This window comes from Trachypithecus francoisi, unplaced genomic scaffold (genome assembly GCF_009764315.1).
Source record: "Trachypithecus francoisi isolate TF-2019V2 unplaced genomic scaffold, Tfra_2.0 Lachesis_group9, whole genome shotgun sequence".
NCBI lineage: Eukaryota > Metazoa > Chordata > Mammalia > Primates > Cercopithecidae > Trachypithecus > Trachypithecus francoisi.
In genome coordinates, this window is record NW_022681474.1 from 27571943 (window position 1) to 27591153 (window position 19211).

Consider the following 19211-nt stretch of genomic DNA (forward strand, 5'->3'; position numbering starts at 1 on the left):
ACGGTGAAACCCCGTCTCTACTAAAAAATACAAAAAACTAGCCGGACGAAGTGGCGGGCCCCAGCAGTCCCAGCTACACGGGAGGCTGAGGCAGGAGAATGGCGTAAACCCGGGAGGCGGAGCTTGCAGTGAGCTGAGATCCGGCCACTGCACTCCAGCCTGGGCGACAGAGCGAGACTCCGTCTCAAAACAAAATAAAAAACCAACAGATTCCCACTTTCATTAACCATCACTGAGGCCCTTTCAGCTTTTGCTTGGTTCCAAAGCCACTGGCATAGGTTTAAAGTTTTCATTACGGCAGCAGTCCATTTCTAGGCACCAGATTCTATTCTGGTTGTCTACTTTTAGAAGTGAATGACTGATGGCAGCTGATCTACAGGCACCTGTTTTCATCAATCTATTTCAGCAGAACTTCTTCCTTGATATCCCATCAATATTGACTACATAGGCTGTTACTGTCCTTCTTTTTTTTTTTTTTTTGCAGTGACAGAGCAGAAAAAGTATTGTCCAAGGTAACACGGGGAGGGAGAAAAGCAGAATTTCAAGTCTTTCCATCAGTTTATCTAGTCTCTCTCTCTATCCATTCCTCCATAGCAGTTTATGATATTTTCAGTTTGCTTGGGTATTTTTTTTCTCAGGGTGCGGGGGGCGGGATGTCGGTTTAGCTACTCCTTGCTTCTCTTGTGTCTGCAATTCCTCCAAAGTTAATTTTTGGCTGTGGTCTGATTTAGGAGCTGAGGAAAAATGTTAAAAAAAAAAAAAAAGATACAGACCGTGGAAATTTCAGTGGGGAAAACATATCATTGAAAATCAAATATTATAATATAGCGTGCTAATTGATATGAAGAAGGTAAGCACAGTGCATTATGGGAGAATAAGGAACTCTCTTCCGTATCAGACTTGGAGTTCATGGGAGGCTTTATCAAGTGGCCAGGTAGAAGGTATAATGTAAAGCATAGTTTAGGCAAAGGGACTTCATGTATAAAGGCATCTATGAAAGAATGGTTTGAGATAGCATGAATTTTTTAGGACTCTAAATGTAGTTCTGAATTGTCTGGAACAAGGAATATATGCATGAGAGTGGTTGGAGAAGTTAGAAGTAGGAGGGCCCTGATTATGTCGTTCCAGGGAACTTGGATTTTAATCTTTAGGAAAGTGAGCAATATTGATTTCAAGTAGGGAATTGTCAAGATTGGGTTTATATGTTTCAAATATTACATAGAAGGTGGTATATGATTCTTGGGCTTCAGCAACCCTTACTTGCATGGGAACTTTCTAAAATCCTGGAATGGGTACTAGAAATGAGTTTTGTGGTCAACTGTTTTTGTAAAATTTGCAAAAATAAGATATTTTGAATGCAATGATCTCTTTCTGGTATAATGTGCCTCCATTACACTTTTCCTAGGCTGTGGGCAGTTTCGCAAACTGGTTAAGAGGAAGTTTAGGATTTTTGTTTTAGTCTGGGTTTAGCAATATATATTAAAGTTGTTTGTGGTCACTTCTGCGTATAGTGAAGTTACTGGTCATTCTGAAATAGAAATGGCTTCTGGTAATACTCTTAATGCCCATGATGCCTACCCATCCAACAGTTATCACCCAAAGACCTAGGACCAAAGGTCATCTTGTCACATAAATGTGTATTCATGATTTTGTTTTTCTTAAAGAAGGTCCCTACACCATATAAACGTCAAGAGCTACAAACCAGGATTTTTACTTGGAGCAATGCCAAACAGGACCCAAGAGTATGCTGCTATTACATTTTTTCAATCGGGGAAAGATGAGGGCCTGAAGCAAGGCAGTGGCCATGCATATGGACGAGAAGGGTCAAGATACAAGAAACACAAAGGGAGTCCAACCTATCGCACTTGGCCATTGCTTTCACTTGGAGGTCCATTCACAGAGAAAGACCAGTAGGGAAATGGTGTTTGATGGACTGAATCCTGCTTCGGGCTTGTTGTTCTATTGATAGACAAATAGAGGAAAATGCTGGTCTGCAGTGTAGCTGAGCACCCAGGTGTTTGGGGGATCCTATTTGCTATATTTTCCATTCTCTGAAGGCTACTTACAGGCTATTTTTTGACCCTCACTTTCCTGTCCTGAGGCCGTGAAACAGCAGCCAGCTTTCTCACCCTCAGAATTTCCCAGGAACACTTCCACCCCTGAGATGTCCACGCAGGGGATGCAGGACGCAGGCCCGACGGGGCTCTCGCTGGGTCTGGTCTGTGATGGGACACATGGGTCCTTAGGTGTTGGATCTTTGCCTCCCTTTCGGCAGGATGCTCTTCCCCACAAAGAGAGGGTTTTCTTTCCGTTATATCCCCCAAACCTCCGCTTCCCCCCGACAGGAAGTCTACAGCACCTTCCCCCAGGGTTTTATAAGTCTCTAGGTGCCCAGGCTTAGGCTCTAATGAAGAAGCCTCAGTGTTGATTTCCCAGCTGGGAAACATAGCTCATTATCTTCCATGGTTTTGCGCAATCTGGAATGCTTCACAAGCTGGGCTTGAGGTCTGTGGTGACATTTTAGTTTCCATGTATGAACTTGGAATGAAGGGCGAAAGCTTTCAGTCAGTTGAGCTGCCTTTTTCTGAAGTCAGTTTTCTCCAGGGAAGGAAACGACCACAGTAATTGCAGCTTTTTATTTTCCAAGTTAGCCGATGTCTGAGTAAGCTGGAATTCCACTGTCTGGGAACTGAACTGCCATGGCAGGATTGTTGAGAAAAACTTGATCTCATTATTACCAGCAATTGTGGAACGAGTAGAAATGCATATTGATTAGTTTGCCAATTGCAAATACTTTCTAAATAAGATAGTCAAGAAAGAAAACCAAAATGTATTGGACACCAGTAGTCTTGTGAGAAGCTTTATGATACTGGTGATTTAGAGTGTTTTTATAAACCTGCTCTAAGTATACCTTGAACTGTGTTGAGTCAGAAATTTCACCTCAGTGAGATTTATCCTGAGCACCCTTTAAAATTTTTTTTAAAGTTTTCTATTTCATCCCCTTTATCTGCTTGAAGTTGTTTTCCCCATAGAACTTATTTTTTTTGGTAAAATATAGTATAATTTAGTCATTTATTTTACCTATTTCTCTATCCCACACAAGAATTAAGCTCTATGAAGGCAGGATTTTATGTTCCTACTTACTGATGCATTTCAAAAACCAAGAAAAATTCTGGCACATAGTAAGCACTCACTGAGTATCTACTGAATGAATGAAAGAATGTTATTTCCAAAGAGCATAAAGTAGAACGAGAAGTGGGCTTAGATGATTGGATTAACTTTTGTGGAACATAGTTCCATGGAAGGTTCTAGTGGTGAAAGCAGTCAGTATGTCAATGAATGGTTATTGAAGCCCTACTTTACTCCAAATGATAGTTCCCCAAATCCTCCAGAATTTAGTATCCACTGTCCATTAAATACTTTGGTCATTTTCAAAATGTCTTATGCCTTTTAGTGTTCCTTGGGGGTAGGTTTGCCTTTCTGTCGTGCATAGTGTTTCTTACAGTGATATGCACATACCAAACAAATATTTGTTGCAAGAGGAAAGGAGTGAACTGGGTTAAGGCATTAGGTTACTTGGAAATCCATTTATTTATTACATAAACGTGTTTTATCGCATTATGGCCCACAACAGTAATTTGCAAGATGGGGTCTATATTTCTGAATGATCAGCATGTTTTCTGTAATCTTTGGGTTTTCATTTCTCCGATCATCTGGAAAATCAACTCAAACATATTCTGGATTATCTGGATAAACCAAATACTGGCAGGAGGTTTTAGTGTCCCTGTTTGTTTCTGTGTATGTTTTGAGCATGTAGGCACTAGGTAATATAGTACTTTTCTCACAGGTTAAAGAAAAGAACACAGGCAGACTGAAAAAAGAAATGATTTATTCACCGCAAAGGAAGCCCAAATGGCATTAAGCCATTCTGTTAGAATGCTTCACAGTAGTTTAAAAGGAGAAAAGAGATGAGAGAAATGAGTCATAAGATGTGTGGCAAAATAAGATTGCTGAACTAGCAGTCAGTACTATATTCCTGTTTTGAGAGGTGATTTTGTTTTGGCAAAGCATAATGTTTGGTTTTCTTAAATTAATATTTGAAATTTGGTTTTTGTTGGTTTTATAGTTTTGTTTGCATTTATTATTTTGTAATTCTGTGGGATTCCTTGTTGCTACAGGAGCTATAAAATCAGGAATTTGAGCCTACTTTTATGTTTTATATATATGAGTGATATCATAATGAAAAATTGTTTAAATTAGGGGTGTGGGACCTTGAAAGTGTGTTTTTATTGAGTAGTTTTTAGTGGGGTATATATACTTTACTTAAGTTTATGAAAAACTACTTTATAAAGCTTCAGAGCCAAGGATGCAGAATATTTATTTCAGTAAAGTCCATGTGTGATAGTTCAGTGTTGGACAGCTATTTCTGCAGCAACTGCTGCTAGTGGTGCTGCTGGTGGTGAAAAATAGAAAGGAGGGAATCTTAGGAAAATATAGAGAGAAAATTGGTTGGAGGAAGTGGAGGAATTTTAGACCAAGTTGGAGCTTTCTTTGCAATTTAGCTTTTGACTGGCTCTGAATTTGTGAGTCGTCTTTCTTAGTGACACTTCTCAAATGGCTAAGTGAAATGCAATCTCTTCCTTTCCAGATTTAAAAGAAAAAAATTGTAGTCAGCATTTCTGTAGTGAGGCAAATCTCTATGTTTAATGCAGAACACTGGGAGACATAAAGAGCTGTTTAGAGTTATTAGAACAGGAGATCAGAGGAATGAGATGCTTATTTGCTGATACTGTCCTCCCTACTCCCCAATCTTCCTAGCCCTGCAATGGGAAATAGGACTAGAAAGAAATGAACTGAAGGTTTTATTTTAATTTACTTTACTAGAAGAGGTTCTGAGAGCACATGTTATTTTACAGTCACATTTTCTGCCATGTCTAGAGCAATATCGTCCTGGAGTTCAGGCAATCAACACATATTTATTGAGCACCTATCATGTACCAGGCATTATATAAGGAAGTGAAGGCGGCTCCCTGCCTTTGGACTTACATAAAGCCAATACTTAATTATTTTCTTCTACTGTGTGTCTTCTCTTGGTACACTTTGGTTGAATATGAGTGGGCAATTTGACAATTTTTGGCATGTTCTTTATGATAATTTTATAATTTCAAGGATAAAGTACAGAGAAATCATAAATGCCCAGATTAATTTGTTCTCTTTATCCTTTTCTGTTTCTAGGGGTGTCATGAAAGTTGACATAAATCTTCAGAAAGTGGACATTGACCAATGCTCAAGTGATGGCTGGTTTTCAGGAACTCATAAATGCCACCTCAATAATTCAGAGGTAAGAAGATGAAAATAAAATCCTCTTTAAGCTCAGAAATACATTATTTTGAATATGTTATATTTGTGGGGGTAAATGAACAAGAGGCATCTTACGGGGAACAAAATCTTTGTAGGTCTCAGTGCTGCCAAATGAACTGAACTAGGAGTAGAAAATCAAATTTGTGTAGAATAACTGTTCATTTGGGGACTGAAAGAAGGCCAAAACTACAATTACATCTGAAATTTGACTTCAGTCAAAGCCTGGCCCTATTCTTCAAAATGGGCTGGAAATTTAAAATAGTCCTGAGATGAGAAATCAGTCCCAGGAAGGGTCAAATTATGCCTGTTTTTATGGAATATGATGCTTATTGAAATATTGGTGGTATTCATTCAGACACGCTGCTATGTGCTAGAAGAGCACTAGACAAGGTATGGTGGGGCAATTTTGAAAACAAGGAGAAAACACTGTACAGGGTCCTGGAAAGGAATTGTGTATATGTGTGTGTATTTGTTCAGTTTTTAGTCCCTATCCATGCTGAATTTGATGATAACTCTGGTTGATAGGAAACAGGCATAGAGATCATGCTTCTGGAAATAAGACTATCACGTGTCTTTCGTAGTTTCAGAGAAGAAATATGACGCCATACTAGTGATTTCATTTTTAGTAGTCCATTTCCAAGGTCCTCAAACTATGAAATAAACATACAATAAAGTTCTTGATCTTAAATACTTGGGCTATTCCAACAATGAGTCCATGAATTTGTGAGGAAAGTCAGCTTGCTTTATTTAAAATAGAGGGGATATTTCCACAAATGTAGTAATTTACATCTTTAATTTGAATTTTTGCCATTTGTGAAAGTTGATTGTACATAGTGTAACTTTTAAGGAAGGAATTTTAAATCAGAAGGAAATTTAGCAATAAGCACTTATTTGTACCATTACGCACACAAAAAATGCACAGACAGGTGCACAGGTATATATGCATGCATATACACGTATATATGCCCATTGAATGTTTACCATGTATACACCCACCATGCATACTCCTGCCACACACAACGAACATACCCTTGTACTCCCACACTCCTAAATATCTTTTCACTGTTTCCCACATCCATCATGCATTCAACACATACTTCCACCCTGCCACCACACTCTCCACAGCATCCCTCAATCCTCTTGCCCCCAAACCGTAAGAAGCCCCTATAATGCCCCATATCCCTCTAAATCTATCACATCTCTCCACCATATCCTGATGATCCCCCACTTCATCAATACATTCCCACAGTCCCCCCATTCCCTCACATCCACACTCCTCCTCCCACATCTCCATACACCTCCACAGAGATTGCCATCCACAGTTAATGTTTCCGCCTTGCTAACTCACAAAATTGAGCTCTTCTTTTGGTCTCCTTTAATTGTTCTTAGGGTTTTGAACATTTCTGAGCCTCCACTTTGGATGATTCTGGCATTTCTAAGATATGAATTTCAATTGCTTGGCTTAGTGAATGTCTATAGCCTGATTATTATCTCTATGCCAATGTCTACAGCAATATTGTTCTGTTAAGAGCAGATAGCCACTTAGTGTTGTCTTTTAGCCAGAGTGGACTTTTTTCTGCATGGGTGTCATATTGTGGATATTGATCTGTGTGTGTTCATTTCTATATAGCCTTGTGTTAGTGGTGCTCCTGGGTGGTTCAACAAGCAGTCTGCCTAGAAACAAGGAGATATTTACTTTTCAGTTTGTTACAGTTGCTGCTCGCCTCTAATAATCATGGTGTGGTTTTGTGTCCTTACAGTGCATCTGTTTATTTGACTAGATGGTCATACTGCAAGAACCTCTTTTTCCTTTTGGAAGATTGATTTATTTTCATTGCATCAGGATGATTAATTTTCTGGGTTTTGTGTCTTTTTAAAGCTTTGAGATAAACTAGGTTATTTCAAGATAAAATATTATCCTCTATTCTGATTAACAAAGATTAGGTTGAAATTTATAACTTTTGGGATTATATATGGGAGCATTGTATTTATTAAATTCCTACTGAAAAAGGTGGAAAAAATATTCTACAATTTCATTAGAAAATATTGTAGAAAGAGGCTAAGTGATCGAAAAGCAATATAAAAACAATGGATCTATAGAGTGTATGTTCAACTTGCAGTCTGTGTCCCTCTTGCCATCTTTTGTTGCCCAGGTACTGGAGTTGGGAGTAAAGAATCTTTGTGTCTTGGCTATGCTCAGGAGGCTCTCATGGGGTAGTCTTCCCTGCACAGGTCTGTCCTGGAACTCTTCACACATTTTATTGGGCTTCTCTAAGGTTGTATAGTTTGTGCTGGTCACTCTAGGCACCTGCAACAGTTCTGGGCCACATCCTCAGGGTAGTTACTGGGAATAGTTTTTCAGTTCCTTTCCCATGCAAATATGAGTTAGAGATTAGAAGCTGGCTTCTCTGGAGGTTTTTACTGCTTGAGAAAACAGAAAGAAACATCTCTCGCTTGTGGCATTTTTCATGTGTTCTGGCTCTACTTTATTCTTTGTAACAACCCCCGCCCCCCCGCCCCGTTACCACCCCAAGGATTGCTGTGTAAACTGGCTTATTTTGGGAAGCACTTAATATGATCCACATTTGTGGGATGTAGGGTCCTGTCTTTATGAATGTCCGTTCTTTAGAAATAAAGACACTCATCTTGGTTTACAGTGCGTTTTATCTTGCTGATGTTTGACATTCTTCTCTTGTAAACAATAGACAAAGTTACAAATTTCAAAGTTATAAATGAGGCAGACTTTTCACTGTAAAAAGTTTTCTAGCGATGTTGGAAAACTTTTCAGCCTCTAGGGTATGTACAACCAGAATATCAGGTCTGATGTTGGAAACAGATAAGTGACATGGAAGCAATGACAAAAGCCTCAGGAGCGTTTTAGAAAGGCAAGGAATGGTTTGTGAGGAAAACAATCTCTCAGTGGGTGTAGGTCTTCATAAAGTCTAGGAGGCCAGTAAGCATTTTTCGAAGGACATGTCTTCATAACTAATCTAGATTACTGCAAAATGGACTTGGTCAGTTTTCACATCCTCTCCTACAGAATAGTTTAAACATAAAATTAATTGATATTAATTTTTGTTTTAAATATTTTCTTTTGCTTTCTTTCCACTATAAGAAGTTTAAAAAAAAGTTGTTTGAAATAGGAAATATTAGGAGAGTATCCTGGAAACTTTTTGGTTATATTCCATTAGTAAATTCCTTTTAAATATCAGTCCATGGTATATGCATATTTTAAATTTAGAGCATATATACATTTTTTGTTATATTTTTGTGTTAAGTATATTATAAATCAGAAAATTTTACAAGGTTGAGATGAAGATGAAATAACATTTTAAGGTAAATTACATTATTTTGTTAAAATACTTATATTTTTATAGCAATAGAATTGATTCATAATTTTAATAAAATTTTTAGTGAGACTTATGATTATGTCATAATTTTTGAAAATCTTTTTTAATACTTAGTAATGCAGTGATTCAGAGGTCTCTAAGTTCACTTTATTTTTATACTTAGTTTTAATATCTGTCATGGTTGAAAAAGATTCCTCACAAGGATAAATCAGTCCAAATTGAAGTAATAAATTGTCAGCTGTGTTTGCTACCAATTTTTGCAGAGGTTTTCTTTGCAGAGATACAGCTGGCAATTCTTCATCTTACTTGACGTCAGTTGGTCCTTGCAAACTAATTCGAAAGCTGGTCATTTTAATATTTTAAAGGAATAGGTTAAAAACCCACTGAATCTCTTCGTGTTAAATATATTAAAGCAGACTAGGGCATTTTATTTCCAAGTTTAAACTGTAGAGGTATGTGAATATTTATAGGTTTTGGCAACAAAAACCACTTAACACTGAAAATATTTTCAAATATCAATTTTCAAAATGCTCACTTGAAAAGACTTTCTCATGGATTGTTAAAATGGCTTTGAAGGAATTTTTTTTTTTTTTAAATGCCTGGTTCATGGACATTTTTGACAACCAACCACTTGCCATCCCAGAACAGGTCAGCAAATTTGGAACATTTGCCTTTTTTTTTTGTAAAAAGCAATGTATAACCCATCTTTAAGCTCGGAAGTGAGCAGTTGAGATAATCAGGGAATCTTTATGGGGGAAGATTTTCTGGGTCACACACCATCTCATGAAGAATCGTAAATATTTTACACTTTATAACAATACACTCTGAAAATTCATCTAAATGGCCAAATATAAAGGCAATAAATGGAAAATTGAAGCAAATGAAGGAACCCAGTGACCAGTGTCAGTATTTTTCTGTCTTGAAACTCCCAGTTTTGCTTCAGGACATCTCAAGTGCCTTCTCAGATTTGTGATCATGTGAAGGGTAGATTGAGTGAGGGCATTAATATTAATTCAAGTCCTAAGTAAGACAAGGCTTAACAGCTTATGTTTCTTTTATAAAAAGTTAAATGTAAACAGAAGTTCCAGTGTTTTCTTTATGCATGCCAATTAAAGTCGTGTTTACTCTGCTTCGGAAACCACTTTTTGAAGATAGCAGATTCGCTGGAGTGGTTGTGTTATCACCCCAGTCATTGGTCTTATATTGCTCTAAGACAGTTTCCCCTATCTCCTCTTTTCTGTGGAATGTATTGGGTGAAAATCTATTTGTAACTCTTTACTACTCTATCAAATGTAAGTTTAATGAATCTCTAAAGATAAATTTTAAAGAAGCCTAAAAAGGTAAGAAAGCACATCATTTGGTATATGAGAAGACGAATAGAATACAAAGATTCAAAGACAGCAGAAAAAGTCTCTTACATACAAAATGTAACTTACTCATTTGGCTACAGCAGGTTTAGAGTACTTTTCTAGAGATCTTTCATTTGACTTTTCATTTAGTGAATTACTTAGAAATAGCTACGTGTCAGTTCCATCTTGTGGTTGCTATCTCACCATTGCTCTTCTTTTCTCCAGAAAGTTTCTGTTTAACAAATACTATTGTTCACCTATCTCTAGAGCCATGCTGTCTAGTATGATAACCACTAGCCACATGTTGCTTTTGAAGTTTAAACCAATTAAAATTAAACAAAATCAAAATAGGAAGTTTCTGGCCTCAATAACCTGATTTCAAGCATTTCATAGCTCATAACTAGTGGCTACCATGCTGAAAAATGCAGTGGACAGCTCTGCTCTAGGATATAGTCTAGCTTATAGCGTAGTCAAGCCGCACAGGTTTTTTAAAACTTTCAAATCCCTGGCTTTCCTTGTACACTTGAGTCAGTAACATTGCCTTAAAATTCACTGAGGGACATTTAAGGACAAAGTTAAATGAATTTTGGCTTATGTAATCTTCTTATGGTCTGTATTAGTGCAATTGAAACTAAGTAATGAGAATGTTGCAAGCTATTTTTAATGCCATTATTTCACACTGGAAACTGTAACAGTCTTACAGTAAGTGAGGAGTAAACACTGGTAATCATTGTGGATATTTACATTTTAATTGTATTTGTAGCACAACTTCTCTTTTCCCCATTACTAGTGTGAAATGTGGTTATTTAATATAAAGTCACACTCTTCTTTTGGAATGTAGGACAATGATCAGGTGTTCATTTGTGCCTAGAAGTACCTGACACTGTGGAATTAATGGAGATAATCTGCTGTTGTTAGATGGCCTCCCTGTAATACATGGGCATCATTTTTGACCAATTGCCCAAAATAAATTTAAACAAAATATTTTTTTTTTGTAGTGGTTGCCTTTCAGGTATTTGAAGACTGCTGTTAGCTACCTTCTAAGTCTTCTTTCTTCTAGACTAATCTTCTGTTTCAGTCATATATCACTGGTTTACCAGGCTTAGCCAAAGGAGGCCATATCACCACTGTATGGATCCTCATTTGTTTTTGGAGTTCTAAAGCCTATCTTGTTTGATTTTGTTATAGTCTTTCTTTTTAAAATTAATAGAAACCGATGGTATTTTTCTGAGTTTTCCACTATGCTCTCGAGAGTTATTTGGAATAGAGATTCTCAAATCGTTTCAAAGCTAGGGTTAGAAATCACTGTGCTAAAACCACTGAGCCGGGAGCCTAATAAGTCAGTTAAGGGCAAACTGGTTGTTTTAGATGTTTCCAGCAACTGAGCCAAGAGTTCACCAGTGGCTATCGCCATCTTGTGGTTGGGGGAAAGAGAGAGAGAAAATCTGTAGTAGGAAATTAAGTGGCATTAAACTATTTCTTTGTTGTCTAGATGTCTCTTTTACTATTAAAATACAATACATCTTTCCCTGTGTACAGTTGCAAGCTATTTGTGTGTTGTATTCTGGTTAAATACTAAACCACCGTTTCCATCACTGTCTCATGCAACCCAGTTCTGACTTTAGTCTCTTCATGTATAATTAGGTGTACTAGGCTTCTCTCTTTGAGGACACTTTAAAAGTTTGCTGAACTATTATTCTTAGTAATTCTTCTTATTATTATTATGGTTAATAACATATAAGCTGTCTTTTCCATGGGATACCTTTTATAACATTATTTAAAATTCATTATTTTAGGTCCTAGTGGTGAATAAGACAGAGGAAATTTATAATTTAAAAGAAATTATTGCATTCTAGAGGGAACCGGAGAACTTAGAAATATACCAATTGACTTTAACTTTTTTACGTACTAAATTTTCTAGGTGATATGTACTAAAATATATTAATTTCTGAGACATAAGACTTGTCATAAAAGAGAAGTCTTCACATGTATTTTAGAAGTGCAGGAATTTATTGAATTGGCAAGCAGTAAAAAAGAATTATACTCAATGTTGGTGAGGATATTCTCATGTATTATTGGTAGGAATGCAAATTGTTGTAAATTTTTCGACAATATGGTAAAAATGTATCATTAAAAATGCATACTTCTTTGTTCTACCTGTTTTTTCTCTACTTCTACTTTAAATAATTTATCTAAGCCTGGGGAACATAGCGAGACCCTGTTTCTACGAAAAAATGGTAAAAATTAGCAAGGCTTAGTGGCACATGCCTGTAGTTCCAGTTACTCAGGAGGCTGAGGCGGGAAGATCTTTTGAGCCCAGAAGTTTGAGGCTGTGGTGAGCTATGATTGTGCCCTTGTACTTCAGCCTGGACAACAGAGTGAGACCTCATTTCTAAAAAATAATAATTTATCTAAGAAAACATTAGAACATTCTAAAATATATAAATATAATTCTAAAATATAATTCATAAATATATATGTACTTGACTACTTATCACAGTATTACATATTGTAGCAAAAATTTAGAAACAAATGCATAATAAAGAATTGGGTAAGTAAATTACAGTGCACCCAAATAATATCATACCATTGTGCTACTTAAAATGAATACTATTCATTCATTGATGTAGAATGATGTTCGTTATATATATTAAAGAAAATAAACAGGTTCTCCAGTGTAGTTTAAGGATTAGTAAGCATTTAGAGATATAGAGAAAAGTGAGGTTTGTAAGAAAGGCTTTCTGGCATGTATTGAGTTGAGTAGATGAGTAGAGGCTTGGTAAGAAGCAGCCAATGTTTCCGCCCCCCACCCCGAATGTGAACCCCTTTAGTTTTTGTTTGTTTGTTTTGTTTTGTTTTGTTTTTTGTTTTTAGACAGAGTCTCGCTCTGTCGCCCAGGCTGGAGTGCAGTGGTGTGATCTCGGCTCACTGCAAGCTCTGCCTCCCGGGTTCACGCCATTCTCCTGCCTCAGCCTCCTGAGTAACTGGGACTACCGGCGCCCACTGCCACGCCCGGCTAATTTTTTGTATTTTTTAAATAGAGACAGGGTTTCACCAGGTTAGCCAGGATGGTCTCGATCTCCTGACTTCATGATCTGCCCGCCTTGGCCTCCCAAAGTACTGGGATTACAGAGGCCCTTTAGTTTTGAGAAGTGAAATTTATCGCTTTGGAAATGTGTACAAGGTGATTTGTATAAGCTAGCTGGTAGTTTGTAAAAGAAGGGTAGATTGAAGGCAAGAGGGCATATACAACCTCAAAAGAAAAATCTGTCTATCTTGTAAATGTTGGTGGTGTCTCTAGAACTTGTATGGAGTTGTGAAGAAGATGATGGAGAAAGACAGCTTGAAGAACCTTGAGCATACCTGTGAGGAGGTGGTAGATTCATCGCTATATTTAGAGACTTCCTTTTCCTTTGTGGATCATAGTGAGGACTGCTGATGCAAATAACCCCAAAATTGAAGATTACAGTAGGAAGTGGATGAATTCACAGTAAAGACTCTGGATAAATTTTACTTTTTCTATTGTTTCAACTCAATAGATTTTTATCAAAATCTAAAAATAAAGCTTCTTATTAATTTTAACACTAATAATGGCTGCAACGACTTGGTGGTGCTTGGTTTGGGTCAAGAATTGGTCTTTGTGTTTTATACACATTTCTTTAATCTTTAAAGCCTCTATTTTACTGATGAGAAAGCTAGGCCAAGACAGGTTAAATAACTTATTTATAATCATACAAATAGTAGTTGTTAAGACTGGGACTGGAATCCAGATTTATCTGATTCTAGACCTATTTTGTTTTACTACAATCATATACTTCTGGTTATTTTCTTTTTTTTTTTTTTTTTTTTTTTTTTTTTTTTTTTGAGACGGAGTCTCGCGCTGTCACCCAGGCTGGAGTGCTGTGGCCGGATCTCAGCTCACTGCAAGCTCCGCCTCCCGGTTCACGCCATTCTCCTGCCTCAGCCTCCCGAGTAGCTGGGACTACAGGCGCCGCCACCTCGCCCGGCTAGTTTTTTGTAGTTTTTAGTAGAGACGGGGTTTCACCGTGTTAGTCAGGATGGTCTCGATCTCTGACCTCGTGATCCGCCCGTCTCGGCCTCCCAAGTGCTAGGATTACAGGCTTGAGCCACCGCGCCCGCCTCTACTTCTGGTTATTTTCTAGGAAACATGTAACCAGATGAATTCATTTAGGATTAGATGTGAGGATATATGGGGTATTTTAGATTACAAACTACATTTAAACTTGGAAATTGGGTAGGAGAGATGATGGGATATTATCCTATACCAGGCATCACTTTAGACATGGTGCTTTAGCATTTCATAAAGTAATTGCTGTGAAAATCCAGCATCATTCTTAGTAGGAGAGGAATTAAAGTCCCATAGGCCCTGGATTTGTGTTTGTCTAACGCTATATATTAGGAAGTGATTGAATGGACTATTAACTTCCAGTGAAGGTTATGGTCCTTTGTTACAGGGTTTTATGTAGGACTTTGTGCTTGCCAGAATGTTCATCTATTCTTCGAATAATGATACGGGAGACATATAGTTAAGAATAACAAATTCATTCAAAGTTAAAATCAGAGACTAAAACGATATTGCTGGGTTAGAGAAATGGACAACTCCATCACAATGAAAGTTAATCAGAACAAAGATAAGATCTCGAATGTGAATCAAAATCCCTATCTTTCTGAGCACAGGAAGAATGATGTGGTTTGATTTGATCACATGTGAATGATAGTTGGGAGGATAATTGAAAGTTGAAAATAAGTCAACAGTATGGTGTGGCTGCAAAACCATAGCAAAAGCCAACATAGTCTGAGGTTGTTCTCGAGATCTGGAGAGGCTTGTATCTCAACTGTATTCAGAACTTAGCAGAAAATACCTAAAATAGTATGACAGGTTTCAGTTCTCGTACATTAAAATGTGTGTAGATAAAGCAGAAGCACTCCAGAAGAGAAAATTTGTATTACGAAGGACTTTGAAACCTTACTTTTTGAGGAATCAAAGAAATTGAGAATGTTTTTCCAGGAAATAGAAAACTCGTGGGTGATCTGATAACTGTCTTCAAATGTCAAAATAGCTATTATATGGCTATTTATACTTTTTCTCAAGGAATATAGGGGCTAGTCTGTGACTTACTGGTGAAACAACAGGAACTGCAGAAGGCTCTGTTTACCTCAGTGTAAGTGGAACTTTTTAATAATCAGAATTGTTAAAAAATGAAATATACACATTTTAAAATAGTAGATTGTAAATTTGAATGTCACAGTTATTCAGTCACACCTTGCAGGGATGACCACTTGGAGAGGATGCTGTAGACCTTGATATTTTCAACAGTGAAAGGTAGCACATGACAATTTTGTGGGGCTCATTAAAACTGCATGCAATATTGGCTATATGTTTGGACTAGATACCTCTAAATTTTTCTGTAGCATTAAGATTTTATACCTAGTATACTCTAAATGGAACCACTAAAAGATGTTTCCATCCAAAAGAATACTATCATTGTCCTTATACTGGTAATACTTTAAATTCTCACTTTAATGTGCTTGTACTTGCCAAACGTGAGATTTTCTGATTTTTCTCTGTGATAATGATAAAACAAACCATTATTCAGCATTGCCACGTTCATTCAAGCTAGCTTATAGGAGTTAACGTCCAGTTACCCCTTAAGCATGGTTGGGATGTTAATGCAAGACTGATAAATTTTGATGAAAGTGAGATGAAAAAGCCAAAAAATATTTAGCTGACCTTCTATTGCAAATCTGCGATAATCTGAGCCAGAAAGGAGGCAATATTATAGGAAGTAGCATTGATTTTTTAAAATAATCTAATTTGCCTCTTCTGCTTATCAAGGAATCAGATAACTTAGAGAAGGCGATAAATCAATTTTCCAGCTAGAATAGGGTCATGATGTTTGGAGTCTGCTCCTGAATGACACCCCTTTTATACATTCTATGTCACTGGATTGTATCACCAACCTTCTTGAATCTGTTGCTCTAATGTTAGGACCTTTGAAGTATATGAATTAGAATGTACAAAGGAGAGAGCTACCTGACTATTCAAGGTGCATAGACTGCCTCTCTGTCTGTGCATGTTGTCTGGGCATCAATTAAAAGGCTGGTGTTAAGGGAAGGGACCTACTCCTAGTAGAGAATTAGAACACAAATCGGAATGCAGGAATAAAACAAAGGTGAACATGGAGGACGGCAGCCTACCATGTACAGGGATGATGAGGATTCACTATATTTATGATAATATATTATCATAAATTATAATATGACAATATATAAGTTATGAACTCTAACCATTGCTAAATACAAATGTGTAAAATGCTTTGAAGCTTCTCTGTGGCCTCAGGATCAGGGTGAGGCTGAGTTCGAAGGTGAGTGATCTACAGCATATGCAGGGCACGGCAAGAGTAGGCTGGGGCGAGAGAATTGACTTGCATACACCAAAGGATGTGAACTCGAAGTACCAGACTTTCTTGATCTTTTCAATTCAGTGAGAGAACATCTGATGAAATATGAAGTTAGTGAACAGATTTGGAATATGTAGCTAAATTTATAATGGAGCCAATTGGGGGGAAAAAAAACCCTACCTATTAAACCTTTGCTTTTGTCATATTCAGTAGCAGAAAAATTGCTACTTGTCCAATTCTAGATATGAGAGGCAATCAGAATATACAGTGACTGCCGGAGGGTGACTTTTTGGGGGTTAAATATAGCTTTGCATCATTAGCGCATGTGGGAAAAAATCCCATTATGACAGCAAATCAGATCTAATCTGGCACTCCCTCTGCTACAATTACATAAAATATGGTGGAAACTTGTCAAAGCTTTCAGTGAGAAATGAGGCTCCTGATGCTTGGCAGTCCCCTTTTTGAGCAAGTGAAGAATCATGTTGCTTAGCTACAGCCCTTGGCTGATTCAGAGAGCTTTAACTGACTGTATTATACAAGAGTTAAACTCTGTTCCTTGATATCTTCTTTTTCTAAGATGAAAGGCCTTATTTACCACCTTCTTATTTTGTTGTATCTTTACCGAGTCATTTCTGTGTATTCTTCCAGGACAGGTTTCTATTTATCACTGTTTTTCCCTCCCCAAGGGCCTATAGATTCAGAGAGAACAAGTGGGTGTTGATGACACAAGCAGAGCATAAAGTATTGAGATCAGTTGAAAATGCTTTTGTCCTCAAAGTAATGTACAAGTGTTTATTTCAAATTATTTTTGTCATTTGAAGCCATTGTTTTTTGCCCCCATCTTCTTTTAGCTTATTCATAGTTTGGGTTACTATTGTCTCTAAAATGCACAAGATTTTTGTATTTTAAAATATAAGCTCACACGTAGGTGTATGGAAAGGGGTAGGGAACAGTGAATGTAATTGATGAAACAAATAAGAGTAAGGCTGGAAATGGAACAAAAGACCATTGAAAACAAGGATTCAGGAGAAAAAACAACAAACTGCAAGTGGAGAATATTTAGAGCAGTTATTGTGCATGAAGTAGAAAAGTGTGTAAAGGGGGAATCGTTAGATTATCAGAGCCCATTTAGTGGGATAAACATACTCAGAGGGACTTGTAAGTCTGGGGGAGGATTTTGGTCCATGCTCTGTCTCCAGAAAAGAATATCTTTATTCTAAATATGTGCGTATCCACTTTATTTTTATAGCTCTTCAGGAAAGAGAGTTGTCCCTCAGCAGTGCTTTCTATTATCTTACCATAATCATTGTAATGAAGCGAAGCCATGACCTAATCTTAATTGTGTAATTATTTCCGTAGATTTTATTATTGACTTGTCAGTACAATCTTTGTTTTATGCATGCAAAAGCAGTTTCTTTTTTTTCCCTGCTGGTGATTACAATTTTATGATCACCTGGAGGAGATTCTATTGAGTTGATTCTATATTTACACTTGGAAATAGGATAACGGATAATTGTCTCTGTAGGCTTGGCCCCATTGCAATTCTAGATCTGTTGAATATCAGAATTTATAGGTGTACAAACTGAGCAACCCTGCTTATAAGCCATGTTTTTACGCTTGTCTGCAAGTCATCTTCGTCTGCCACTTTTTATTTTTTTATTTTTTTGGTGTAAAATTCTTTTTTTTTTAATTTTCTTTTTATTTATTTATTTATTTATTTATTTTTATTATACTTCAAGTTCTAGGGTACATGTGCATAACGTGCAGGTTTGTTACATATGTATACTTGTGCCATGTTGGTGTGCTGCATCCATCAACTCATCAGCACCCATCAATTCATCATTTATATCATGTATAACTCCCCAGTGCAATCCCTCCCTCCTCCCCCTTCCCCCCTCCCCCCTCCCCATGATAGGCCCCAGTGTGTGATGTTCCCGTCCTGAGTCCAATTGATCTCATTGTTCAGTTCCCACCTATGAGTGAGAACATGCGGTGTTTGGTTTTCTCTTCTTGGGATAGTTTGCTAAGAATGATGGTTTCCAGCTGCATCCATGTCCCTACAAAGGACGCAAACTCATCCTTTTTGATGGCTGCATAGTATTCCATGGTGTATATGTGCCACATTTTCTTAATCCAGTCTGTCACAGATGGACATTTGGGTTGATTCCAAGTCTTTGCTATTGTGAATAGTCCCACAATAAACATACGTGTGCATGTGTCTTTGTAGTAGAATAATTTATAATCCTTTGGGTATATACCCAGTAGTGGGATGGCTGGGTCATATGGTACATCTAGTTCTAGATCCTTGAGGAATCGCCATACTGTTTTCCATAATGGTTGAACTAGTTTACAATCCCACCAACAGTGTAAAAGTGTTCCTATTTCTCCACATCCTCTCCAGCACCTGTTGTTTCCTGACTTTTTGATGATTGCCATTCTAACTGGTGTGAGATGGTATCTCATTGTGGTTTTGATTTGCATTTCTCTGATGCGTCTGCCACTTTTTAAAATATGTTTGTGTAATGCAGTCATTTTGAAAGTGTGGTCCTGGGACCCCTGGGGGTCCTCAAGACCCTTTCAAGGGAGTCTATGAAGCTAAAAGTATTTTCATAGTAATTCAGAGCCATTATTTGCCTTTGAAACTCTCCATTCTCTTATGAGTATCCAGAGGTTATACAAGATGTGATATAGAAACAGATTAAATGCAGAAAGAGAGAGAGGAGAATCCA

The 19211-nt window shown here is 37.3% G+C and overlaps 1 protein-coding gene across 1 annotated transcript in view; it reads left to right on the plus strand.

Annotated features, from left to right (window-relative positions):
* Window positions 1-19211, plus strand: part of GPR158 (G protein-coupled receptor 158) — a 456409-nt gene that overhangs the window by 34820 nt on the left and 402378 nt on the right. Inside the window, exon 2 of the mRNA XM_033208979.1 lies at window positions 5236-5341. Coding sequence (XP_033064870.1) covers window positions 5236-5341 — 106 coding nt within the window. The remainder of the gene's footprint in view (window positions 1-5235; window positions 5342-19211) is intronic.